This window comes from Haplochromis burtoni, unplaced genomic scaffold (assembly GCF_018398535.1).
Source record: "Haplochromis burtoni strain Fernald_Lab_line unplaced genomic scaffold, NCSU_Asbu1 Contig_126, whole genome shotgun sequence".
Classification (NCBI taxonomy): domain Eukaryota; kingdom Metazoa; phylum Chordata; class Actinopteri; order Cichliformes; family Cichlidae; genus Haplochromis; species Haplochromis burtoni.
Genome location: NW_024582487.1, coordinates 1,156,303 through 1,182,245, shown reverse-complemented (window position 1 = coordinate 1,182,245; position 25,943 = coordinate 1,156,303). Strand labels below are relative to the sequence as shown.

Genomic DNA, 25,943 nt, shown 5'->3' with positions numbered 1-25,943 from the left:
CGTGAAAATAAAATAAACAATAAAAGGTGAATCAAATGGACCATTATGGCAAGGCTGGGATGGTCAGTTTGGTAAAGTAAATCCGTTGGGCATCTTTCTTTGCCTTTAGACAACAATTCTGATGGCAAAAGAGCCAAACGGGACAGGCCAAAAAAAACAAAAAAAAACAAACAATGTAGAGCTTCTTAAATCAATTTTCCAGTGCAAAGTATATTAGACTGAAGTAACCGCAGTGAAAATGTAGCATTTTCACAAGTTAACATTAAGCTGCAATTATTGCAGATTGCTCAAAATGGGATAGAGCTCTTGTAATAATATATAATAGTAATAATAATATTAGATGAACTAGATGATAAGTAGATGACCCAAGAATGACCACATTTATATGTACTATAATTACTAACCCTCTGTCACTTTAGCACGCCTCCTGTATTTGATGAAAACAGCAGCGATGACGGCAACCACCAGCACCAGCATCACAGCACCAATGATGATGAAAGCCTTGTTTGGGGTGGAATCTGTCAGAGGATTCAAAGTAGTCAGCATTAAAAGTCTTTCAAAAGTCATTAAAAAGTATGTAATTCACTTTTTAAAAAGTGACTCACTCTTATATCCCATCTTATCTTAATTTACTTTTTTTCTTATTGATGTTATCCTACCTATGAGGACAGGTGTGTAGTGAGCTTCTATCTTCACAGTATTGTTATCTTCAAACTGGCAGGTGTATCTTTTCTTGTTGCCACTCTGAAGCTTCACAGTCAGAAGAGAAACACACGTGCGTCCAGTGTTCTTCACATCTCTGTCCCACAAAACACACTTCTTGTCTCATCCACCCAATGCATACTGTTTTGTTTGCAAGGAGGGAGAGTACAGCAGAGATAGAAGTAAAGCATTACTGTAATCTGATTACTTTTTCCATCCTCCTTTGGATCAGTGTCTGATGGAAATGCTGAAACTGAGCAGAGAACACGAGTGAAAACAGTTATGCAAGTTCAAAACATCTGGATTATCTTCCTAAATGTGAGAAACCTTATGAGACATTACAAATAAGTTCTATTTTTCTCCTGGTATTTTAATAGCTTAAATAAGTGATTATCTAATAGTAGTTTTACTCATTTAGAATATAAAATTTGAAATGAATACATAAGCCATGGCCAGATTTACTGCTCTCATCCAATGAAATAAAAACTCTTTTCATTTAAAGACCTGTCTCCATGTTTCAACACGAGAATTTTAATTCCCCAAGAAGGTGATACATTCAATTACATGACACGTGTAGAGGGAAATCAATGCTGTATAATAGTAAGTGTGGTGATAATGGGTGTGTTTAATGCTTAATGTACGGTGTCATTCACAGATATGGATATATGGAAGTCCATGGAAGTCTAAATACTCACTGGTCAAAATATTTAGGTCCACATTTGTGTCCTGATCAGCGGTCCCCTCAGGCCGACAGAAGTATTGGCCGGCATCCTCTGCAGTGATGTTGTTAATACTCAGTGAACAGTTACTGTGCAGACTCAGTCTGTCAGCTTGAGCTGAGTTCTTCTCAACAATTCCATTATGAACCATATTGATTGTCTGAGACCCGTGTTTGCTGTAAGCCCAGATAACCATGGAGCATGTATCAGGAACATTGTCACAGGGCATAATGACATCATTTCCAGGTGTTAGATACAAGACGTGTTCGGTTTCACTGACGCCCACTGCAAAGAAAAGAGCACATTCATATAAATGTGTATATAGCACACATGGTCATCTTCAAACAAAAAAATGAATAAACTGAGTGCAAGAGGTTTGTCCCCCCCCCCTTTTTCTTTTTAGAATCATTCAATGTCCAAAATATTTCTTTGTATTATACTGAAATGGCTTTGGATTTGTTAGAAGATCACAAATCAAGTTTAAATTTGTTTCCAAACTGAACTCACGCTCATGCCACAATTCTGTCTTCCGAAATATTGACTAATAGGGCTTTGGAGTTGACGTCACGCCGCTATGCATTGTGGGAGCGCAGCTCCATTTTCGGGGTCTACGAATCAAAACAAACACACTGTGTTGGAACGACGACGACAAGAAACATGCTTAAAAGCAGCTCAAAAGAAAACGGACGGTATAGAGACCGATTGCGTCCAGAGGCGAAGCAGCGGTACTTGAAAAAAAATAGAGTGCATCGCAAATCTGGACCCATATGAAATACGGCAGTGGAGTAAAGACCCAGACGACTTACCGCTGTTGTGCCAAAAAGTGATTGTCTGCCAAAAACTGATTTCCGGTATTTGCCAAAAAGCGATTGCTCATATTTAAAGTGCTATAAGTAACTTGTTGGGCTATAATATGTTAAACATATGTCAAATGCATCCCTTATGGATCCCACACAGCAAGTACGAACCATGGCTATGCTTTCGCTCCTTACTTAGACCCCCAAAATGGCGGATCGGGTCAAAATCCTTTCCACGCCCACCCCCGTGACATCACGCTCCAAAGCCCTATTTTAACAAGTAACAAAAAAAACTTGTATGAAGCTATCAAAGTAAGCAATAAAAATAAAGGAGGCTTTACCTTCACACTGAAGCACAAGAATTAGAATAAATGTAAGCAGGACCATTCTGTGCCGTTCTGTCAGCGCGCAAACGTTATGAGGCTTTTCTCTGCCGATGGTCTGTCTGATGCTTCCGTTTCCTCTTTGACATCATCACAAACCACCAACATTATTTTAAAAGAACTTGGATTATGTAACACCTGTGCCTGCAAACACAGCTTAAAAAAATTCACCTTAATTAGATGGATGAAAACCGTACTGGTTTGGCCTGATCGCTGAAACATTTTTTTTTTCATACATCTCTTTTCCTTGTACTATTGTAGCCAATAAAGCACTTGGAGACTAGAGTAAAACTCCACACTGAATTTGCATATCTTAGGTTAATTAATTTTTTAAAATAATCCTGGCCATGATGACATGTGGGTAGCAAGATCCTATCGTCCCATGGTTTTTCCTCACCAAATTTACAGGTGTATCTATTATCATGTCCATTCTGATGCTTCACAGTCAGAAAAGAAAGAAGGCTACAGAACTACAGGGCTGATAGAAATTTCCCGCGTGTTGTGTGTAAATGGTGTTGCGGGAGGTGGGGGGGGGGGGATTATTTTAGTGGTGAACTTATTTAGGTTGTGACCGTCCAAAACAGGGTCCACAGTCCAAAGCAGGACTTCAGAAGCAGTGCAGGACACAGTCGCTGCTTACTTTTAAACAAAGAGTATGGTAATAACAACCATAACAACAAAGTGTATGGTCGGTGAGTGACTGGCTGATTGAACACAGGTGGAGAGGTAAACTTTCAAACGAAATGCAAGAGAACAACAGATTACAAAATAGGAAAGTGAGAACTTCCTTGTTTTGAAGCATATTATTTGCAGTAAGTGCAACACAAATTCGACTGAAAATGACGAAACCTGATTTCAGGACATTGCTCATATAAGCAATGTTTTGTTACGCAAGCAATATTGTTATACGTAGTTTGGTCAATATTCAAAAAGATGTCATGAGATTATGAAGCATTAAAAAAAAACTTATGGGGAAAGTGAAAGATATTATTTTTTAAAATAGAAAAATCTAATTAAAAACAAAGATTCATTTTTGTTCTGGTTAACAGAAGGTGGTGCTCTGACGTTCAGTCCAGTTCACGATCAGCTGTCCTGTTTCTCACATTTTCATAGTTCACTGTGTCATCATCACGGTCACCAACATAATGTACCTGCGAAAAACAACACAGGTAAATCGTCAAGGGAAACTCATTGAAATCAAAATTTAATTATATTTAAAATAAAATACTAGGTCATCTAAAAGGTATCCTTAGCTAGTTTAAATTAGCTAGCAATGATCACACTGGTGGAGACTGAGGGTAGCACATTTACATAATTTCACAGTACTACTAGTACTAGTACTACTGCCATCGTTAAGCAATTTTCACACAAATGTCAGATAATTTTGGGAGACTCAGGTTAAGATGCCCTCCATAACAGGTGTAGTAGACAGGAGGAAATAGTTGTCTTAGGTTTTTGGAAAATCTTTTTTAGCCCAGCTAAAGAGTGCTTGAAACAGAGCACTTGACCTTTGAGGTGCATGCACCAGATGCTTAGCTGCAGTATCTGCATGTCTGCTCACAGTATGAGATTGTTTTTGAATGGAGACAGTAATGCTTTACATACAACTGTTAGTTTTTTTTTTTAACTTTACTTACTAATGGCTATTTCACTATCACTTAAAGATTTAAATTAACTGTGAGCATTTCTGAAGTCTTAAAAACATGTTCTGCTGCCACTGAAGAAAAATAATTATGGCAACCAAAAATGAGGTCATAGTGTTTCCTGCCATTTACAGCAGAAAGAAAAAAATCTCCCAAAGAGCTGAGAAATAAGTGTGTGACAGGGACACAACGATCAGTTGAGATCAGTTGGGTCACAGACTGGTCTCACCAGATTGTTGCCCCTCCCTGAGACTGGTTCTGTCTGAGGCTTCTTCCTCTTGAAAGGGAGTTTTTCATTCCCACTGTAGCCAAGCGCGTTTTTCAAAGAGGTTGTTTGATCATTGGGGTTTTCTCTCTAGTTGTTGTAGGGTCTTTACCTTTGAATACAAACCATCTTGAGGTGATTGCCGTTGTGATTTTACGTTATATAAATTAAATTAGATTGAATATGATTTTTTTAATTTGTTTACTTGTTTATTTGTTTATCTGTTTGTTTCTGGTGCATAATGGAAAAAAAAAAGTACACAACGCTCTAGACTTATTTGGGGCAACAAGATAATAAAAAAAAAACTACCCAGTAATCCTATAAACATTTGCGATGAAGCATCATGGCAGATTAAATGTTAAACATACAGATTATGTTTTTCTGTGCCATTTAAAGTCTTTATATTAGAAATGGTAAAAATGGTAAATGGCCTGTATTTGTATAGCACTTTACTAGTCCCTAAGGACCCCAAAGCGCTTTACACATCCAGTCATCCACACATTCACACACTGGTGATGGCAAGCTACATTATAGCCACAGCCACCCTGTGGCGCACTGACAGAGGCGAGGCTGCCGGACACTGGCGCCACCGGGCCCTCTGACCACCACCAATAGACAACGGGTGAAATGTCTTGCCCAAGGACACAACGATTGAGACTGTCCAAGCTGGGGCTCGAACCGGCAACCTTCCGATTACAAGGCGAACTCCCAACTCGTGAGCCACAGAAAGCCTGTGTGTTTAAAATTCAGGTTTTTTTTAACTCACATTCGTGTCTTCAGGTGGCTTTTTCCTTCCTAAAACAAGAGCACTGAATAAATTCAAAGGTCTTTTTGTTGGTAATCTGTCTCATTACTGATCTGAATTGTCTCACCTTTGTGTCTGATCACAAGAACCGTGATTACAATCATCACTGTGAGTCCTACAAAGCGAAGAGCCCACGTGATGTAGTTCAGAGGAGACCGATCTGGGGTACCTAGAGAACACACAGTTCAAAATATTTCTTTATAAATTTGATATCTTTTAGTTAAAGTGTTTAAATAATTTAACTGCTGTGAAAATCCAAATTATTATTTATACTAGGAGTTCAAATGTCATGGGTCAAACTGATCTAACTGTTATACAAATCCTACCTATGAGGACAGGTGTGTAGTGAGCTTCTATCTTCACAGTATTGTTATCGTCAAACTGGCAGGTGTATCTTTTCTTGTTGCCACTCTGAAGCTTCACAGTCAGAAGAGAAACACACGTGCGTCCAGTGTTCTTCACATCTCTGTCCCACAAAACACACTTCTTGTCTCATCCACCCAATGCATACTGTTTTGTTTGCAAGGAGGGAGAGTACAGCAGAGATAGAAGTAAAGCATTACTGTAATCTGATTACTTTTTTCAAGTAACTTGACCAACACTGATTAGGACCCAAGATGCAGGCTTCTGCTTCTGATGCAAGATTCATTTTTATGGTGTGGGTAGAAACAGCAGTGGTGATGGCATGTGCAGAACGTAGCCTGGCTAAATTAACCAGCCCAGAACACAGATTATCTTTGGGGTTCTTTTAATCTGAATGATAAAGTAAGCGCTGGAAATAAAAAGGTTGTAAAAATAAATGCATTTATTTCTTATCCAGTAACAGCTTTGTGCACTGGTAACCCACTGCTACTGCAGGTTATTTTCTCAACTTTGTCAGCGTCTGTAACTCAAAGATGTCTAGCGTCAATGTGTGACTGATATAAACCCATCCAGAAACAAAATCTCAGCAGTGCAAAAATAATTGTAGTGGCTTCTCCTGCTGAAAGACAGAGCCAAGATTAAACAGTTAACAAAGGTACATTTTCCCTCTTACCCACGGAGATATTATAATACAAGTGTGAACTCAAATACATACAGTGCATTAATCCAGTAGAAAAACGGAATACAGATCCCTCTGAGATGAATGGTTGAAGTCGGTTGCAGACACTTCTGGTGCTTTAACTGTTCCACACTTTGCGTTTCAAACAGATCACGCAGCGAAAAACCGTCGTGATTACATTGTGGGCATTACACACCCACATTACACCAATGCAAGCTAGCACTTCCGTGAATGTCTCTGTAGATCCCCATCATCATCTCTTGCGCTCTCAGAGGTACCCCAAAAGAAACAGCGCCATCCAGTGGCATGTCCCATAATACTGACCTTCCACCTGGCTACACTAAGATAACCTGAACTGGAAAAACTAACAAAAACATACCAGAAACCTTTAAATAGAGACGCAGGGATACTTGGGGAAACAACACAGACGAACCAGCAATGAGCACAAGATGACACACACTGAATACACAGACAGGAACATGAGGGAATGAGGAACAGGTGGCAACACAGCTAGAACTGATTGGGCACAAAGGGACAAGGAAGCAAAGCAGAATACACTAACGTAAGACACAGACTTTCAAAGTAAAACAGGAAATACACAGAGAGGCAGACTGGAGGGGGAGAGAGAACACTGAGGAGCACAAGGGAGAACACAGACATGACGGGTTGGGGAAACATGGAATAAAACACAAGGAGGGAAAATAAGGCACCAGAACTCCAATACACAGAGGGAGATACAGGGGGTAAAGACACAAGGGGAAATCCAATCAACTAAACCGAACAACAAAGAATAACTCCTTAGAATGACAAATGATCTTAGCATGATACAGAAACGCAACAAAACTGAGAGTGCTAGGTCAAAATGACCCAGGACCCCAACATACTCATTGCCATTCATTTACCATGTTACCTGAAGTGTTTCACCCACAAGGTCAGTCTTATGTCACAGTAGATGCTAAATCAGCTATGGGGACAGTGCGGTGTATAACTGGCTTTTCAATAGAAGCCCAGGGGCAAGTAAAACAAACAAAAGAAAAAACAGGTCTTGGTTAATTTAACCTGGTAGAGTTTCTAAAAGTCTGTAAAATACATGCCACAAAAGAAGGACAAGAAGGCCAAATTATGTATACTTACTCCTTGTTTAGCCCCTTCTTGTCTTTTGTCTGACAGAAAACGTCTTCATTTATACCTTTATAAGGTTTCTTCTGATTGGCTGCTCCTCATCAACACATGTACCAAAAGTTGAACGAACAACTGTTGTCACATCCAGAGCTGTGTGCCTGAGGTGAGCTTTGCACATACTCATTATTTCAAACTCTGGGCTGCAATTAAATACATATACAGGATCAGACACAAAGAAAGGCAAAATATGCTGAGAACTCTGTTATTCTCTGTATTAAATTAGATTAAAGTTCTTCCCTGGAAATGCAATACGCCAAACGCATGCATATGCATTTGATAAATTTAATTAATAAGTTATCTAAAAAGAAGAGAAAAAAACACACTAGTGGCACTATAGGTCAGAGCAATGCTTCAGTGATCCTTTGGGATTACTGGTGTTATGTGGGCCACTGATTTATTCATCATCCTTTTATTGTCTTCTTGTCATCTCATTAACCAGCTCTGTTGGTCGCAGAATACTCGTCCACCTATATAAAGCCAGAGAAGTCAAAGCGTGGAAGTTTGCAGTTGACATCTTGTTCCCTTTCTCTTCCTCCCTCACCACGGGTATTACCTTTTTGTTTTATTTGTGTATTTTAATTACAAGTTAATCACAATCTAGTTTTGGGTTTTTTTCCATTAGTTTAGCTAGAAACCTGATTTTGTTGACTGTCTCCCTCCCGTCTCTTTTGGCCCTTTGGGCCATGAATTTAGCAGCTATAACAGTTGTTTAATAGACTCTTTTTTTAGAAGAAAAAAAAAGTGTGAATGGTTGTCTGTCTCTCTGTGTTAGCCCTGTGACAGACTGGTGACCTCTCTAGAGTATACCTGACCTCTTGCCCTATTGCAGCTGGCACAGGCTTCTGGTGCCCCTGTGACCCTGAATTGGATGAGCAGAAGAGAATAGATGGAATTCTGAACGTTTAAATCTGATCTATTTAAAAAGTCAAAGGTTATTCTTAGTAATAAATGGCCTTCAAATAGACTGTTTAGTTCAGCAGTGTAGTTTGCAGCAAATTAAGTCCAAGGAAAAAATGCAGGTTCTGCCTTATGTCATTTAAGCTTGTTGGAGTGAAAATGCTTTAATGACACAAAACGCATCTGACTATATTTTATTTGTGTTATTGGTGGAAAAAACGATTTAGCTGGCCAATGATGTGTTTACGTTTTAAAAGTTTTTTTTTTTTTTAAGTTATTTAAAATTTGACTTGCACCTAGTTTTATTCAAATTAGAGACACATGGTTTTTCAGTGACCATGTGTGCATATGTGTTGATCACTTGTCAACACATATGCACAAGCAGGATCCTGAGGTCTTAACTCTGAGATGGAAATTTCCGAAAGTTCGGTTTCAGAAAAGCTGATCAGGGCATAATTAATGAAAAAAGACTTCCAATATCACTGTTCACCATGAAAAAGGAGCATAAAAAGCACCAAGCCCCCATTTTTTTATCCAGTTGACTGTAGAATACAAATACATATCTCACTGTGAGCAACAAAAATCGCCTTAAAAAAGCAGAGGGAGAAAATTATCCACTTCATTTACCAACCTCATTTTAACATCGGCTACGGGTAAACTCTTCCACATTGTAAACATTTAAAATTTTACTGTGAAGCACAGCAGAAGATGAAGCATTTTCCACTAGATTATTTAATTTTTCTAGAAGTTACACATTGTACAGTGTGTTTCAGTCTTGTTCAGTATCCAAAGGTTTCATGATGTATTTGTGCAGGAACTGAGAAGCCACAAAGCACAAGAAAGAGAAAGTAAACATGATCTTTCTGAAGAATACAAATTATTTATAAAATGATAAAGAACTAAAAAGAATTATGATGACTCTTTGTTCCTGGTGAGTTAAAGTTGGTGCTCTGAGCTCAGCACTGCTTTTCAGGGTCACCAAAATCAGCACGTTCACCATCAACCTGTTAAGTACAACGCAAGTAAATCTTTAAAAACAGGTGGCGTATTAGATATTACAGACACATAAAAAATAATGCCTGTGTTGTTAATTTAGACGGTTGCTATGTTTGAACTGATATGCTTTGCTTGTTTTCTGCAAACATGATGATATTCTTTGGTGTGTTCAAGTACCACTTTATAAACCTAAACTGCGCTGCCATATTCCTTTAAGAGACAAGAGGCTTTCTCTCCTGGCAGAACCTCCAGTGAAAGCTGTGCTTTTTCATGTTTGCTTATGCAGTTTTGTTTCATTTTTGTTAAATAAAAATGACACAGTATCAATGGCATATGTTGCTGTTCATCTGAGGTTACACTTATCTAACTTGAAGGCCTTTTAAAGACCAGATTAGTATGCTGCAACAGTCAGTCATGTAAATATGCTGCAGTACTGAATGATGCCACAAGGTGGTGCCTCCTCCTTATAGCAAATCCTGCAATAAGACAGGTTTGCATGTCTTTCCTGTACTAACTCATGAGAGTGTTCCTGTAACAGCAAAACTGTGAAATAAAGTCTTAGTTTCATCCAGTATTATGTTTATAGGTTTTCAAAAACTACCAAATTGTTCAAGAGGCACTTTAAATGACTCATACTGCTAACTGCTAACTTAAACTGTAAGCGTTAGCTACATTTTTAAATCGAAAAGCCTACATATTTCAAGCTTCAACTCACTTTGGTGTTTTCAAGCTTTTAAAGTAGCTGGAAAAAGTAACAGAACAGCAATTAAACTGAAACGTCTGATTATTTTTGATCAGCGAACTTTATATGACGCAAATACTGAAATAAATGCTTGATATAGGTAAAAAACATCCAAATCAAAAGGAAAGCCTTCGAAATTGATCCTGTGCTTGAAATTCTGCAGTAAAACTTATATCCTGCAGCTCTGTTATCATTTAAATTGTCTAACCTCTGTTTCTCATAAGAGCAATGATAGCAATTATTAGGATCAGTCCTGCAATACAAAGGGCCAACATGATGTAGCTCAGAGGACACGGATCTGTGGAATCTGTGAAAAACACACGAAGGAAAATATTAATTCCTAAATTTCTTAAATTTCCTTCTTGTAACCTTATAGTCAATGTCCAGCAACATCAATGTTTTGAACATTTAGAAGCTACAGTAACAAACCAAAGCTATATGTCAAAATCAATCTGTTCTTTATCCTACCTTTGAAGACAGGTGTGTACTGAGCTTCTATCTTCACGCTGTTTTCCTTAAAAAACTGGCAGGTGTATGTTTTTCTGTGGCCTCGCTGATGTTTCACAGTCAGAAGTGAAACACACGTCCGTCCAGTGTTCGTGGCACCTCTGTCAAGCAGCATCTTTCCTGTCTCGTCCAGCCAGCGGATGCTGTTCTCTTCACAAGGATGGAGGTCAGAGTATCTGAACAGAGCGCACTTTAATGTGAAGTCTCCATCCCCATTTAGTGTCTGAGATGCTGAAACTGAGAGAAATAGGTGATAAACAAAGTAAATGTAATTAGGTCATCACAACTGCTCCCACATCTCAAACTAATTCTAATGTTTAACAGCTTTATGCACATTTCATTGGATTCATCAGTGAGACTTTATTCTTAAGTTGTTGTTTCTAAGGGCAGCATGAATCTGAAGTGTTAAAATCACTCAAACAAAAGCCTTTAATACATTTCATCATCCATGTTTAGTCAAAACATTGTTTTTTTAGTTTGCTACTTTCCAGTTACTGCATGCTGAAAGTTTTCAATCCATCCAGTTTATTCCACTTTAGGGTCATGGGGACTAAAGCCCATACAATTTTTAATACACTTCAATGTATGCAGCTTCTAACTCTAAATGTTAAACGCTCCACGGCCCATCCCGAGGAAATATTGGACAAAGGCTGTTGATTATGGAGCGGCCAGGCTGGAGAAAAAGAGGAAGACCGCAGAGAAGATTCATGGATATAGTGAAGGTGGACATGCAGATTGCTGGTATGACAGAGGAGGATGGTAGGGAAAGGGTGAGGCAGATGATTCACTTAGGCAACCCAATTAAGGAATTAAAAGAAAGAAGAAGACACAAATACATGTAGTGTGTTTTACAGCAGAGTGTAAGTACCCACTATTCAAAATATGTAGATACACAACTGTGTCCTAGTCAGTGTTCTTGCCAGGCCGACAGCAGTAACCACCAGCGTCCTCAGCAGTGATGTTCTGGATGCCCAGGTGGCATTTACTGTGCAGACTGAGCCGGGCAGCTCGGGATGAGTTCTTCTCGATGACCCCATTGTAAACTATGGCAGCAGTCCCAGATCGATCTTTGCTGTAAAGCCAGTGAACGACGGAGCAGCTTGAGTCAAGTGGGGCTGCGTTGTCACAGGGGAGAATGGCATCATGCCCCGATTTGTAATAAAGGTAGAAGTATCTTACACCAATGCCCGCTGTGAAGAAATAAACATGTTTACCTTTCTACTCATTTCTTTTATAATTCTAATGGAATAATCCATGTAACCTATTCAACCTAATGCTTTGAAACATGTATAATAATCATAAATCAAATTATATTGTGTTCTGTATTTTCGCTATATTTTTATCATTTGGGTTATTTTTTCCTTTTAATTTTAAATGAACAGCCAAATGCCTCAAACTGAATTCTCTACACCAATAAATCATGCTCATATCCTTCTAATGATCTGTCATAATGAAACTGTTTTAAATAAAAACAATAATAATCTTCACATTTTGGCCTAGAAAATTGTTAGAGAATCACACAGACATAAATATGGAGTGTGTTTCATAGGATCAGTTTGGGAAAGAATCAGTCAGTAGGAGGTTCTAAATATCACTAGCAAATCAAGTTTGCTCAGGTCAGTGTACTCACTTGTCAGGATATTTAGATACACAGTTGTAAGCAGTGCATTGTTGTCCCCAGGCCGACAGTAGTAAACACCAGAGTCCTTCAAAGTGATGCTTTTGATGCCCAGGAAGCAGTTACTGTACAGACTCAGCCTGGCGGCTTGGGCTGTTTTCTCAATGATGTTTCCATTGTGAACCACCTCTGTAGTCCAAGGTAGCTCTCGGCTGTGAAACCAGCTAACGATGGAGCATGTTGAATCCAAAGGGGGTGCGTTGTCACAGGGGAGAATGGCATCATCTCCAAGTCGGTAATTAAGAGTGATGTATGCTTGAATGCTTGATGTACTGATGCATACTGCAAAGAAAAAAGATGTGTTTATTCTAGTCTACCCAATTATCAAGATGAGGAAGGCACCATGACTCAATAGTAACGGGACAAAGGAACATAATTTAAAATATATTTTTAACAGTTTCATGAAAGAATTTTGCAGACAGTGACTGGAAAACATGGACATCAGCAAACGTTGTGATTCCCCCCTTGAAGTGTTCTGCTACGTCTTTAATGCAGCTACCTTCAGTTGTGGGTCTCCGCATTCACTTTTGAATTTAATAACTTGAAAATATGCTCTTTTGTGGCTCTTGGGTTTTGAAGAATACTACATTTCTTTGATTTGAGAAACTCTGGGGTTTCCTAAACTTGCACTGAGCCTTATATTTAAGAAAATACGAAAATAAAATACAAATGAATTCATCGGTGTTGGAGTACAGAGCCATAAGTACTAACTTTTTTGTGTCTTTTTCTAAAAAAATTGTGAACGAACTGTATTTCTTTCTTAACCTCCTAGAACCTGGCGTCCACATATGTGGACATCACTATTTGGGTTATTTAGACCAAAATACTCAATTTTGCTCTACAAGGGCCTGATATCCACTTACAAGGACATTATACTGCTACTGTTCTATTGAAATTTTAAACGAATATCCTCATATGTGGCTCTCATTTTTCTTAGAAAAAAAAAAATCTGGTAATTTTTGTTTTTACATTCATCGGGTCCCAATCAGCCCAAATATCAAAGAGAAATTAAAAAGCATGCCGTGGAAGAGTTCGGGTCTTAGGAAGTTAAAACAACGTTTAAAAGCTCAAAGCTTTGAGTTTTTCTAATAGTTTTTCTTCCTTCAGCTGCTTTATATTCAACTGGAATGAACAGTCAGTGAAAGAATATGCACTGTAAGATCCAGGGTAAGATCCCTAGTGCACTTTATGCTTTGGGTCAAGTGATCTATGATGGTTTATATGATATCTAAAAACCCTTTACATTCTATTGTCAACCGAATTCAATGGAATTCTTCTAATTATGATCCAAAACCTAAAAATATACTTTACATGTTGGTATTTCTTTTTTTCCACATGGCAACAACAATCAATTAAAATGTATATATTTCATCACAACATAGATAACAGAACCAAGAAAAGAAAATCGGAATAATTACCTTCAAACTGAAGCATAAAAATCAGGATTATTACAGGTTCTTGCATCTCGCAGGCTCGAAATGGGCTTCCTGGTACACAAGTGATAGTGTTTCCTGTTGATGGTTGTATTTATGAGTAAAGAATTGTGTAACAGCACCAACTCATCAGCCAAAAATAGGTTGAAAGGGCATGTTATAAGACCACTGACATTGGTCACTTTGGAGTTTTTGGATGCGTTTCCTGTCTTGGTTTGACTTTTATACCTTTCTTGGTAAGTACTGATACTGCAAGCCACATTCACCAATACATAAACCAACACCCTCTTTGGAAAATGTACACATATACACAAGGATAGTCCTTCCCAGCTATCGTAGGATGGGGGCCAGGACAGGTCGCCACTCTGACGCAGGGCTATCACAGAGACAGACAACTATTCACGCCTATGGCCTTTTTAAGATCCCCAATTAGCCAAGTACCCAGAGAGAACCCACACAAACATGAGGAGAACAAGTAAACTGCACAGAGAAACCAGTGCTAACCACTGCACCACTGTGCTGTTATATGCGCCTAATTCTTATTTATTAAAGTCATTAAAGGCTTACGTACTACAATCATGGCATCCTGGAAAGAGAGCAGTTCAAAGAAATTGTTAAAAGTCCAGAATTAACAGGAAATTCTTGCTCAGGATGAGTTTTTATAAACTTGTGACCGCAGCTGTAACCATCTATGGTATAACACAGGTACAAAGTCACCGCCTACTGATCAGTTCTCTGGAAAACAGTGTCACAGTTCCTGGAAGAACCCTCCTACCTCAGTATGCTATTTTTATGCAGTGTCTTATAAAGTATTTGTCTTTCTCTGGTAAATATCCGTAATACATTCTTACAACCTCATACTATCAAACTGCCCACAGCTTCAAACAACAACTTTCCTCTGTCGCTCGCACGCAACTTATTTTGTCTGTTACTTTCAGTCTAACTCACTTTCAGGTAAATGAACTTATAGGTAGATCAGCTTGATTGTTCACTTCTGGGTTTACTTATTGAGTCGAGAAAAAGTCTGTAAGAACAAATATGTTACAGTAAAATGCTTTTATTGACAGTGAAGAAAAACAAGATATTTTCTTGGTGTTTCTTATTTTAAGTTTCACTTGTCTGGATAACAAGTTCTTTGAAAATAAAAGCTACTTTCGGCTACTGTGCTATTTCTTTGAAAATATTCAACAATAATTGGCATTGAGATTTACAATATACATCCTTGTTTCACGGGTAAGTGACATTATTCATATTTTTGTTACAGTCAAAACAGAATTCTCTACAAAGACCCAAAACAAGAAAAAATCCGGTAAATAACAGATAAAAAAAATAGTCCTCCACATTTGCAAAAATTCAAATTTTTAACCAGTTTTCTTTATTTTTAACTTTTGGCTGACCATTTGAGAGAATACCAGTGAGCTAGGGGCTCAATGCAGTGCGATGTGCAGCAGCTTGTTTTGGTCTATTTAGCCTTTAAAGATTAAACTTGTGTGGGAGAACAAAAAGTCGCAAACTACCCTCAACTACTTGATTTTTACATGTCAGAAAACAGAAACTGTCAATCATGCAAAAGCATTAAAAACATCTGCTGCATAAAAACCGTTTCTAATGCTGATATAAAATAGCCACTAAATCCAGTGACCCAGTTAATGCAAACAGTATCCCCAAGACAAAGGAAGCATATAATGCTTTACTGATTTCACATAATTTATTTCCATGAAGAAATGTTCAAAACTGGGTGTTGACAGTGTAAAATATGGCTGACAAAATATGAAATACTTTTACCCCAGAGGCTGAAGTCTTTTCAGACTACAAGGCCATGTTATTCACCACCTCATCATTGTAATTGTTAAGTGCTGTTTTCTGTAACATACTCACAGGAAAATAAATAGACTGAAAATAAATAAAATCAAATTATATTCCAGATAAAACCTTTTAGTAGTTTATAAAAATGACAAACATCAGTGAGTCAGAAAAAGTAAAAAAAACAAAACATATCTTGATTAACAAGAAGCCAGAAAACAGGAAAAATGCATAAAATATTCCTAAATGTTTTACACATAAAGTATTTTAAAGATTCTGAGAAAAAAGAAAGGTTTAACGGAGGATTTAACAGTTGTTTGGAGAAATACCCTACCATCTCAAAGGTAAGGGTATAAAAAAGTAAAATGTTTGAGGTTGTCGTATCAATATGTAATTGTCAATCAATATTTATTTACTTACAAATTCCAGAAAAACAAAGAGACCCTGTCAACTGACATGAATCCTCTTGGAGTGAAGAGTTGGTGAGATTGCAGCAGAAAGCAGAAAAATAAATGTTTATACCAAAAAATCTTGCACAGAGGAGGAAAACAAACGCTCTCTTTCTACATCTTTTCAGTTCTTAGCTGAATTAAAAGAACACAAGAATGGACAGGTAAATGTCTGTGATGGTGAGCCTGATTTTTTTAAGCCCTCCTACCGATCAAGTATGAGGAGTAGCCATAACAAATTAGCCCTAAGGTTGACAAGTGCGGCACATCTACTGAAGAGGCCACCTGGTGCATATGATTTGTTGTGCTTTGTTGCATCCTATTTAGTACATTTGTAATGAGACTTACTCAATAAGTCTGTTATTTATTCTAATTTACAGTTTTTAAGTAAAAATAGAATTGAAGTCTGACTTCATGCATTTCACATTATAGACCAGGACTTATGAGGTCAAAATAATTGAAAACAAATGTGTTTCTTACAAGGTTTACGAGCTTGGACACAAACATGAAACAAGGCTACGTGTCAGCTAAGACCAAAGTATCTGCATTTATGCAAGACTTTAAAAGGAAAAAGAAAAACTTTTATGGATACAGTAGGAATATTAAACTGAGAATATTCAGATGTCAAACTTTTGTGCTTCTCCTGTCCACTCTGCTTTCCTCGTCCCACAAATGGCAGCTCGACCAGCCGTGACATGCATAACGGATAGAGTTAAAACTGAAATCATGTATTTCAGAAAAAGGCCTAAAGTTGTGCCTGTGTTTAAAATTGTGCGCTGAACTCAGAAAATCTTTACATTCTGTTTGGTCCAAATTTGGAAAACACTGCAGCACATTCCACTTGTCACATATTTATGAGTTCCACAATTTGTTTTATTGAGCGATATTACCGCCGAGTTACCATGTCATCAGCTTTCGCCTTCCCTCCAAATGATAACTAAACTATTTGCTCTTTGTGACTGCATGTGTTCACATTAGGATATGATTGTGTGCGTCTCTATAAAAAGAGCTTCTAAGATCAAGTGTTCTGATCCTACACTATCTTTGTGTGTAAACAGAAGAAAGAAGGTACAATGCTCAGGGATTATTCATTTCCTTAACTATTGAACCTTTTTGGGGGGGACGTAGCAAGTAGGTGCATTCAGTCACCATGAAATGTCACTGGAGCTTTAAATGTGTCCAGCAAAACAGCACACATCTATACACAATGCTGCGGTAAAAAGAAACTACAGTTAAACGCAATGAGGTCTTCATGGTGATTTTTAGACATCATCTAGCAAAGAAGTGCAATTCCTTGATTGGCCACTTGCCATTGGCGCAAAAAACGAGTCATTTCCCAGAGACGCCCATGTTGAAATGCCCAAATTCAGCATGACATGAAAATAACATATTTACAAGAAACAGCTGGGCGAAGCTAATTTCTCCCACCATGACAACTAAACTAGAGCTGAGTTTCTTTTTAGCTATAACCATCCATCTGGATAAAGTTAAAGGCTTAAAGTGAGGGTGTGGTTCCTTTATTTCACAGGTGTGCCACACAGGCAAGTAACTTTCTGCCAGGCCCCTCGACTATGGAACCAGCTCTAGTTTGGATTTGGGAGACAGACACTATCTCTACTTTTAAGATTAGGTTTAAAACTCTCCTTTTTGCTAAAGCATATAGTTTGGACTGGACCAGGTGACCCTGAATCCTTACTTACTTATGCTAAAATAGGCATAGGCTACTGGGGGATTCGCATGATGCATTGAGTCTTTCTTCTTCAGTCACCTTTCTCACTCACTATGTGTTAATAGACTTCTCTGCATTATACTAGTCATCATACTAGTTATTAATCTCTGGCTCGCTTCCACAACATGCTTTTTATCCCGTCTTCCTTCTCTCTCCCCAACCAGCCGCAGCAGATGGCCCCGCCCCTCCTGAGCTTGGTTCTGCTGGAGGTTTCTTCCTGTTAAAAGCAAGTTTTTCCTTCCCACTATCGCCAAAGTGCTTGCTCATAGAGGGTCATATGATTGTTGGGTTTCGCTTTGTATGTATAAATTTAGGGTCTACCTCATAATATAAAGCGCCTTGAGGCGACTGTTGTTGTGATTTAGCGCTGTATAAATAAAATGTCATTGAACTGAATCTTTTAAACCAACTTCCCTAAATTGACGTCTCCATTGTGCCGATGCTTTGTGAAAGACTTTTAATGGCTGTTTGTGTGGAAAAGCCCATCCAAGCTGTCCGTGAAGCTTAAATATTCATTATTATTTTCATAATTTGAAGTCTTTTACTTGGAACTATTTAGGATCAGTGTTTGTGGACCTGTGCACTTTATGGATGCAGTTTGCTAACGAAAGTTAGCTGAGCCCTAGCTAGCACCCCACCGTCTCATCTAAATATGGTCACTTCTGACTCCAAAAGAAACATGGCGTGGCAGCTTCCAAATTGCTAATGCTGAGGTTTCAAACTGTGGGTTGGTGATGTCACAGTGCCTACATCCATCCTTTATATACAGTCAATTCATGCTGCTTTATAGAAAACAGTAAACATGTTCCGTATTCTTTGCTGAAGCAGGTTTGAAACAGATTCCAGGAGTTAATCTGAGTCAAAGGACCTTTTGATTACTGCCATGTAAAAAAATTTAATAGATATTTACAGTGAGATTCACATCTAGAGTAGAGCTTCAAAGAATAATTCAAGTAAACTCAGGAAATGGCGGCCTAACATCTGTGGCAGTATAAAACTGAACAAGATTGCTCTGCTCGCTTTCTCTTGCAGTGTTACAGGAACCAGTGTCACAGTCGTCTGGGACTGGCGGGGGGGGGGTTCCAGCCAGTTTTCCTTCACTAACCAGCTAAGTGTGCCAGCCTTTACCTACAGCCAAGTAAAGTGCAATGGAGTGTCTTCTGCATGTCAGTGTACAACAATCTTTCCAGGAGCTTTGAAAGGAGTCAGGCAGCTTGGTTACAACATTAACCAATCCCATCCATGAGACACCTGTCCTAAATCACCTGTAGATTGTGGCTGTCTTTAATTAGACCTGGCTCAACTTTCCAAGTTTTAAGGAGGAGATTTTTGGCAACAAAAAGCAGGTACTGCTGTAGGTATTTGATGCCAACTTGTTTCCCACAGGAGCAGGGAGATAGTCTCACTTGTTTGTGATTGTGTGACTTGGCAGGTCACAGTGAGGTTTCACGAGAGAAGCTGACTGAGGGTTCCATCTTGGCTCCATTGGATTTCTTTTCTGAAGGGCAGTCTCCAGGACAATCAGTAGTAAGCTGGGACACAAACAAGAAATCAAAATGAACTGTAATGTAATTAATCAGACTTGATGCACACATCTCTTTTTGGGCTTTTTCTAGTAACTGCCAAATAACCCACAAAAGAACAACTCCTGTGACTCTTGTAACTATAAGATATTTCCTTATTTACATCTCTTCTCGTCATGGTTTTAGGTTTTTCTGAGCTGTGGATTTCAGAAATGTGGCAATTCAGGGTTTTATCCAAATCCAGCATTACTCTTTATGTAATTTATTATCTACTATTTGTAGATTTTGTGTGATTAAATCTCTGTTCTGATTGAAGCTGGCACAGTCCTGTGCTCTATTTAGCACCTACTACAACGTTATTCTTAACACTGCCACCAGATGGCACCAATAAAAACATGCAGGCATTACTTGTGACCCCTGAAGCAAAGGAACAGTTGGACAAATCATTTTTGCTATTTTATTTTTTGCATTTATAAAATTGTGGTAACCTCATAACCTACAAAAGATTGTGTGAACCATTTTTTTAAAAAAAACTTCAAACGTGATAAAAGCAACGAAGGAGAGCCTGAATAAACTCGGGTCTCTAAAGGGCGCTTCAACTGTGACTCAGCAGGATGGTGGGAAGGTGGTCTATCAACTGAATGGAGAGTCCTTAAACAGATTTAAAGGCCTGGCTTGTCTAAAGGGTTTTAAGCAAAATGATTAGAAACAACCAGCTGGCAGCAAGATAATGTGCGAAAGATAGGGTTTTAAAGCCTTGTCTGCTTAGAGGACTATTTGCAAGGCTAAATGCCAGAACAGAAACAAAAAGAGACTCAATGTTCAGGGAAAGTAGAGAAAGGTTCAAGAATCTGTCACCTCTGAAGGTCACATTAAAATATCACACAAAGAGACACTCAAACTAAATACAGTCAGCTGTACAGGACACAGAAAGCCAACAACATAATGTAAAAGAGATATTTTGAAAGGTGCCTGTGAATGGTTTCCATTTACTATCAATTATTGCTACTTTTCTGCCATTACAATAAAAATATAATTTTTATTTTCTGTAAGCGTGTGAATTTACATTTGTTTGTTTACGGATAAAGACTCTACTTTCAAGAGGCAAAGAACTTTATTAAATTTTATAATACTAATATTTTATTTTACTGTTTAGCTAAACTGTTTAATCTAGTTGAAACATTCCTGGAAGGACTTACCGCTTGCAGGTGATTGCTGTCTGCTCCCATGTTCACATTGTGTCTTTTCAGTTCTGATTTGATTAAGGCTGAAAACAAAACATCATAAAATATTAGAAATCTAATATTTCATTTAATGAACACATGAACACATAGTGACATCCATATAACCCCCCCCACACACACACACACACACACACACACACTGCTTACCTGTAAGAATTATTCCCAGGAAGATCCAGGCACAGAGAAAGAGATTTCCAGACAGTGGGCCATGGTCTGTGGTCAGTTTTCCCTGAATCAGAGTGAAAATAATCCCAAATATCTGCAAGATAAGTAAACACCCACATAGCATGTTAGCAACAATTGCTAATAAAGTACATTACATCCTTAAAAAACATTCCAGTCTCTGATCACTGGCAAGGTGATAAGAAGATGTGGAAAATTTGTAGCCAAAAGGTATAAAATGAAAAATAATATTTAGCTTCTTTAAATAAATGTTTCAGATAAAAAAAAGGTTTAATATTAGAGGAATCAAAAGCTGTTTGGAGAAAGAGGTCCAATCTTGTGTTTTCTTACTGCAGATGTGGCCCATAGTGCAAATAGAAGGCGCTCCTTAAGTATGACAAAGTGTTGCACAGCTTCTGGAGTACCTGAGCAAAGGCATTGAGGAGTCCTGATGATGTTCCCTCAGACTCAGGGTAGGTGATCTCCACTCCAAACTCAAAGCCCAGTGGCAAGTAACCTGTCATGAAGAACCTGAAACACAGAAGTCACAGAAATGAGGTTTAGAGTCAAAACAAAATCCAATGACCTGATCTACATAATGTGCAAGAATATGTATTTTCATTTGGTATTTACATGTAAACATCGACACTGTATCTCCCTAGGGGTGGGGTGTGTTTCAACAAAAAACACTGAAAGATGTGTGGCCTGCAAACAAGCTAATTTAACGTACAAGCATCAGCAACAGAGCCTGCAAAATGAAAAGCAGCTGATCAGTTTGTAACTGAGATCTGTATACTCAGTTTAAAAGGAAGGTATAGCCTGTTCTCTGTTGGTTTGTTTGTTGTTGTTATTAAATAATATAACTATAACACTAAATATATTCTATGTATATATATTTCTTTAATGCTTCTTAAGAACAGCTGGACCTACCCCAGGACTCCAGCAGTGACAAAGACCAAGTGGATGTTTTTGAGGTCCAGAGTGAAGGTGAAGACCAACATGCCCACAAACGACAGGATGTACACGATCAGTGTGGTGATCCTGTGAAAAAGCAACAGCGCGAACATGAGAGCCCCCGTACCCATTTGATTATGGTCACCAAGCACAAACACAGCCTTCATACTTCTCAACATATCAAACTGTTTTTTCTCCCACACAGACCAAAACAAACTGACAAAAACTATGAGAAAACATTAAAATGGAGCTTTAATTGCAGAAACTGAATCATGGCCAAAGTGGCAGGTGTTTGCCCGCTTTAATTTACTGTACCTGCCCTCCTGGCTGAGGGATTACCACTCTTTGTGTCAGACATATGAAACAACTCTGATATCCCTCTATATGATCAAAAGTATGCAGCCTGGTCTTAGCTGTCATTAAGGGGAATCTTACTGCTACAGTTCACAATAATATTTTAGTAATGGTATGTCAGCTCTCTGGGAGGGTTTTTTCCTGTCTCAACCTTAAAATGCTCCCTCCGTTGGTTCAGAGCCTGTTCTCAAACACATTCAAAAGTGCTGAATGTGAAATAGACCTTATAATTCAAGCAAATGCTGCTGTGGCAGTGTCCAGTGAGCAGAGGAGGCTGCCATAGCATGCCATAGCGGTTATTATACACTGCAGTGTATAATAACTGCTGAAAAAACACTTTTCACTTTTCAGCAATATGTCTCAGTTTTTCTTAAATCAATCAACCTTTTATAATATCCCTCAGAAACACACTGGCACAGCTCCTCAGTTTAACAGTCTTACTTCAGTGTCCTTTGGCAGATCAAAGGTAATGTCTTTGTTATTAGGAAGTCTTTCTGCCTTTAATGGATCACCGTTCTTAAAGATGTGCAAAATACACTAATATTTCTGCCATCCAGAAACCATCCTGCAGGCTGATGGGTCATATTTTTGACACCAGCCTATAACATAAACTATATCTATAGCTTGTGTAAGTGTGTAAGTGTCGCTTACTTGTATAACTTTGTGCGGTCCAGCCAAAGGCCACAGAGGATAGATCCAACCATCCCAGCAACAACCAAAGTCAAACCAATTCTACCAGCATTCAACTCCTGGTTCTGGTTCTGAGGAGAGGAGAGGAGAGGAGAGGAGAGGAGAGGTTACACTAAGAGCCACAGTGCAGGCAGCTGATTCAAAGGCATTAGCCTCCGTTTAAACTGAGCATACAGTATCTCAGTTGCAGGTGGAGATCAAAAAAAAGTCACATGTTTTGCCAGTATGATGGCTGTTGGAGGCTGGGGGGAGGGGGGGTCAGAGGTTTAAAATGCTTCTGGTGGGAGAGGGCTGCAAAGTCATCTAACAGTTTAGCCAAGAGACGGAGAGTTTTTTAAGGTCATGTAAGGTTGAGGATCTGTGTGTGTGTGTGTGTGTGTGTGTGTGTGTGTGTGTGTGTGTGTGTGTGTGTGTGTGTGTTTGCATTGCTGAGACAAGCAGCAGCTGAATGAGCATCAGCTTTTCCATCACTCAGTGTGTGTACAGTGTCTGATGGCGACAGAGAAAAAAAGACATGAGTCTTTCAAAGTGACTGAATCAGCCCGCTCTCTGTTGATTTAGCTTTGTGTGTGTGTGTGTGTGTGTGTGTGTGTGTGTGTGTGTGTGTGTGTGTGTGTGTGTGTGTTATGGTGGGATGCAGGCATGCATGAAAGCAGCTAATGAACTCAGAGCCATAGACAATAACCTCGTGTCTCATCGCAGCCATCACAAGTTGCTCTGTTCTTTGCTTTCTCAATAACCTCTCTGTATATTTCTCCCTCTCAGCCTCTCCATCCACTCTGCAGTTTTCTAACACCTGTTTTATCTGCATTTTACATTCACCAGAGTAACATAAATGACACAAACATGGTTTACAGTGGTCGAAGTGGAGCAGCTGGTGCACATATGTGCTGACAGAGTAACAATTTTCCACTATGATGACAGTATTTTACCCACATCCACACTCACGCTCTTTTCATCATAACCTTTAAGAACATGAGGGTCAAATTAAAGAGAAACAGTGAACTGAAGGCTTCACTTTGCCCTTTGGCTCAAAATACAGTACACACAGAACTGCAGCTGCTGATATTAAAGTGCAACATCAGATGGTTTTATGTGTAATTTAAGCGTTTTTTATGCTTAAAGAGTCTATTGAGTTCTGTGTTGTAGAGGTTGGAAATCAGTATATATATTAGACATTTGTATGCAAGGAGGAGAGATGTTTAGCTTTGTTGACTGTCACCAGTTATTGTTTGGGTTATTTTTAAAAGCATTTATGTCTCACATTCATGACTCCCCAACTTTGGTCTCTAGGTGGCTTTTACTTTGTTTCTTGAAGTCTCAAAAGCATCAAAACAAAAACAGATGCATCACAGTTATTAGCCTAAGTAAAAAAGCCAGATAAACATGAATAAAGTTAGTAGGTTGTGTGGTATTACTTAACATCTTGCTACATAAGAAAACGGAGTTATCTTACCAATAAGTAAGTAAGCATGTTGATTGCAAGTTTCCAGCGCTTTTACCAAACGAAAGAGCTTCTTAACATCAAAAGTATCAGAATAAGTAAGATGGAAATTTCAAACCAGTGGGTTTCCAGAGTTATTGGGCTTGATCTTGTACAAACATCAAAATGTTTGCACAAGATTTATTAATATGTTTATTAGTATATCAAACTAGTGAGCAATCCATTGACCAGTTTAATGACACCAGAACCAATCAACCTGATCAAAATTACAAAACTATGTGAATATCGTCATGAGCTAAGAGCTCAGAATAACGATTACTATGTTAATTATTAATAACAACCTCTTCACAATCAAATCAACTTGATTGTGATGAGTGTTTGTAGTCATGGATGTCTGCTACATTATTGTACTGTAATGTGTAACAGCGGTTAGCACTAACTGCCTCACATGCTCTGTGGGGCCTCTCTGTGTGGAGTCTGTTTGCTCTCCCTGTTCCTGCTTTGGTTTGCCTCCGGGTGCTATGGATAACTCCCAGTCCCAAAATATGCATGTTATGTTAACTGGCATTTCTAAAATGACCTCGTGATACTCATAACTTCTCCAGAGTCATCTTGCCCAGTCTCAGCTGGGACGGATGGATGATTTTACCTTATAGCAGGCCATGATCATCTGGTTGAGAAGTGTTGAGACAGAGTAGAAGGAGCCAGTCATTATACCTGCAGACAGACAGCAAAGGCAAAGATGAGCACAGTTTTGCATTTAGCTTAAAATTGAAATAATCCATGGGGATTATGACTGAGCTAGAATTGGATGTTTATAATTATAAATAATAAATAATAAGTATAATTCTGAATGCAAACACTCAAAGCAGACATTAAAATAAGAACCAAACAGTAAAAGTAGCATTAGTAGTAGTGATGTACTGTAAATAGATGTTATAGCTCTTCTTTCATTGAGCCTCTGAGACCCAAAAAAAAAGCAAAATATCAAAGTTTTTGATATTTAATTTTTTTTATATAATATAAGTATTGTGGTTGAAAGAAATATGTGACAGTAAAATAAAAAAATATTTATTTTTAGTCCTATGTAAAGGACATCTGGTCTTGCTTGACTGCAGAATGGTTTAATGTAATGATATTGTTTTCATTTTTGTGTGGGTTTCTGGTAAAATGTTTTTTTTTTTCATGGACATCAACAGTTAGGTGAAGGTAACATGTCTGAAGACTAAAACATGATTTTAACAAAGAAGTTTTAGCTTAAACTTCGTTCTGCACACCTGATTATCACTAAGGTTGTTAGGTCATATCTCCCACTGATCATGTGTGACATGACAGAGTGATATGAGTGACGCAGAAAGGATTTCACTCAGAATTGTGAAAGGGGACTCAGACTTAGTGCTGTCAGGAGACGAGGTAGAGAAGGGCCAGACAGCAAAACAGGAAAGCTCAGAGGAGGGAATACTAACTTTTGAGGAAATGACTATACCTGAAGTTTATTACTGATACGAAGTGTTGTGTATGTTAGGCTGAAGTTGTGGGATTTGGTTTCTCTGGCACAAAGTGGAGAACAGGACATCTCCTCAGCTACTGATGTAGTCCTGTTGCAATCCGTTTAAGAGAGGTCTCACCTTCCGGAGGGCATTATTGTTTTCCCCTTAGAGCCAACCTTTAATGTACTTTTAGCAAATGTATTACTAATGACAGAAATCAAAAAAGTTTTTAATGTAAGCTAAATTTTAGCTCATTATACATTCTACATTTATGTGTGTGTGTGTGTGTGTGTGTGTGTGTGTGTGTGTG

The 25,943-nt window shown here is 38.4% G+C and overlaps 2 protein-coding genes across 5 annotated transcripts in view; both read right to left on the bottom strand.

Moving 5' to 3' along the window:
• The window catches only part of LOC102306939, a 12,336-nt gene extending 5,465 nt beyond the window's left edge, over nucleotides 1-6,871 (bottom strand). For 2 of the 4 annotated variants that reach the window (XM_042224052.1, XM_042224051.1), the window contains exons 1-2: nucleotides 2,560-3,089; nucleotides 1,398-1,706 (exon numbers count right to left, since the gene is read on the bottom strand). In XM_042224052.1, coding sequence (XP_042079986.1) covers nucleotides 1,398-1,706; nucleotides 2,560-2,605 — 355 coding nt within the window. In that variant the 5' untranslated portion in view covers nucleotides 2,606-3,089. Of the gene's footprint in view, nucleotides 1-1,397; nucleotides 1,707-2,559; nucleotides 3,090-3,704; nucleotides 3,753-5,275; nucleotides 5,305-5,381; nucleotides 5,484-5,640; nucleotides 5,825-6,392 lie in introns of those variants that run through there. The other 2 variants (XM_042224053.1, XM_042224054.1) reach the window with 2 other exon arrangements.
• A 7,961-nt stretch (nucleotides 6,872-14,832) lies between these two features.
• flvcr1 (FLVCR heme transporter 1) overlaps nucleotides 14,833-25,943 on the bottom strand; it is a 15,488-nt gene continuing 4,377 nt past the window's right edge. Inside the window, exons 4-10 of the mRNA XM_042224047.1 lie at nucleotides 24,793-24,860; nucleotides 22,661-22,770; nucleotides 21,632-21,742; nucleotides 21,127-21,232; nucleotides 20,687-20,798; nucleotides 20,495-20,562; nucleotides 14,833-19,304 (exon numbers count right to left, since the gene is read on the bottom strand). Of these exons, the coding sequence (XP_042079981.1) occupies nucleotides 19,206-19,304; nucleotides 20,495-20,562; nucleotides 20,687-20,798; nucleotides 21,127-21,232; nucleotides 21,632-21,742; nucleotides 22,661-22,770; nucleotides 24,793-24,860 (674 nt within the window). The 3' untranslated portion in view covers nucleotides 14,833-19,205. The remainder of the gene's footprint in view (nucleotides 19,305-20,494; nucleotides 20,563-20,686; nucleotides 20,799-21,126; nucleotides 21,233-21,631; nucleotides 21,743-22,660; nucleotides 22,771-24,792; nucleotides 24,861-25,943) is intronic.